Raw genomic sequence first — 1,837 nt, 5'->3', positions numbered from 1 at the left:
TTACGCATGATTATTACGAACTTACTTTCTGTGAACTCGCTCAACTAGTTGTTGACTATTTGCTGCATGCCTTGCAGGACCTTAGGTACATTATGGAGCTTGCACAGGGAGGAGCAGGTCGTTGTGGGATATGGATCATGAACGATATTTGAACTTATAACTATTTTGAGTTTACATTACTATGCTTCCGCTACTTAAACAATGTTGGTTTTGGAACATCAATCATGTCATGATGAATTACATTAATTACTCTTTTTATTAAATGCTATGTTTGATATGATTGATGGCTTGATCCTGGTCAGTCTTTTTTTTTTGGGTAAAGGGTTACCCCGGTGATTCTATATATTCACAACCATAAAAACCAAGTAGTGTAGAGAGCCTACACTAGTTCTAACATGAGACATGCCTCATGAAAGTACACCAAACCAGACAAAAACACACAAAAATAACGCCACCTAGACAACCAAGCTAGGACAAATAACGAAACATGACAACGTAAAACTCTCTAGCCGCCATCATCGCTAACAGAATTGCCTCCAATCTTCCATTCCGCAAGCACCCTTTGCACATTAGTAGTGTTCCGCAGCTTCGCTCCCATAAGCTTATACCGAACCGTGTTAAGAATAATTTCGCTTATCACTTCCGGGGGCCTTAGCTGATTCATGAAAATACGAGCATTCCTCTCCTGCCAAATAATATATGCACTAGCCGCAACCAGAAGACGAGCCGCATAATTGGTAACAGATTTCGACCGAGCACGGGGCATTAACCACTCTATAATATCCGGCCACTTTGGGTTAACAGAATCCATGCCAACCTTTTTCCTGACCGAACACCACACTTGAGCCGAGAAGTTGCATTCAAAAAACAAGTGGCTGTGAGAATCATTGTTCTGATAACATAATAAGCAGCACATCATGTTCATGTTCTTCCGTCTCTGAAGATCCCATTGCAAAATCTTATCCTGAGTCAACAGTTTACCCCTCATAATCAGCCACATCAGGAAAGCATGCCGAGGAATACACTGCGCAAACCAAACAACACTACTCCATTCGACTTCTGGCGTTCGGTAACGAATCGAATGCCATACCCCGGATGTAGTAATCTCATTTAGGTCATCACCATCTCGCCATAATAACTTGTCTACCTTGTTCGGATCGATATTGACATTATCAACCTGATTTAGGACTGGAAATAGATCCCTCCAAGCATTCGGCCAAGACCAACCTCCATTAGCTCGAACATCAGCCACTTTATCATCCAAACAATAGCCCGCGTTGGTAATAGTATGAGGCGTTAGAAAGTTACCTAACGGCCCTATACTACACCAATTATCATACCACGCTGATGTATCCGCCCCACTGCCAATGTTCATCCACATATACGATCTAATCGACGGCCGCATTTGTAAAAGTTTCCTCCAAGACGAAGAACAGTTCGAAGGAATTTTACAAACCCAGAAATTTTTACCTTTCAACCTGTAATCATGCACCCAGTCGACCCATAGCGAGTTTCTTCGTGACAGAATACTACCAACATGAGCAGTCATAAGAGCAACGTTCATATCCCCAATACGCCGAATACCCAGCCCCCCTTCAAACTTCGGAGTACAAACAGATTTCAAGAGACTTTGGCCTTACCCCTATGGAAAGCTCCATCTTGAGACCATAGGAAGTTGCGCATTCTAGCCTCCAACTCTTTAATTATGCGACTCGGGAGAACAAAAACGGAAGACCAATACACATGCATGGAAGACAGAACAGAAGTAACCAACTGTAATCTACCAGCAAAAGACAAAAGTTTATTCCTCCAGTGCGTAATCCGCTTATCAAGATTC

At 42.5% G+C, this 1,837-nt stretch overlaps 1 protein-coding gene across 1 annotated transcript; it reads right to left on the bottom strand.

Moving 5' to 3' along the window:
* Nucleotides 1–505: 505 nt before the first annotated feature.
* On the bottom strand, nucleotides 506–1,564 carry LOC110914554. Its single transcript, XM_022159341.1, has one exon. The coding sequence runs from the start codon at nucleotides 1,562–1,564 to the stop codon at nucleotides 506–508; it is 1,059 nt and encodes a 352-aa protein (XP_022015033.1).
* Between the last annotated feature and the right edge of the window lie 273 nt (nucleotides 1,565–1,837).

Source organism: Helianthus annuus, chromosome 15 (genome assembly GCF_002127325.2).
Source record: "Helianthus annuus cultivar XRQ/B chromosome 15, HanXRQr2.0-SUNRISE, whole genome shotgun sequence".
NCBI lineage: Eukaryota > Viridiplantae > Streptophyta > Magnoliopsida > Asterales > Asteraceae > Helianthus > Helianthus annuus.
Note: the sequence above shows the minus strand (reverse complement) of the source record. Positions and strands in the feature narration are given on the sequence as shown.

Bases quoted from the DNA above. Each gene is read 5' to 3' on its own strand.
- LOC110914554 (XM_022159341.1), bottom strand. From the start codon at position 1,564: ATGAACGTTGCTCTTATGACTGCTCATGTTGGTAGTATTCTGTCACGA.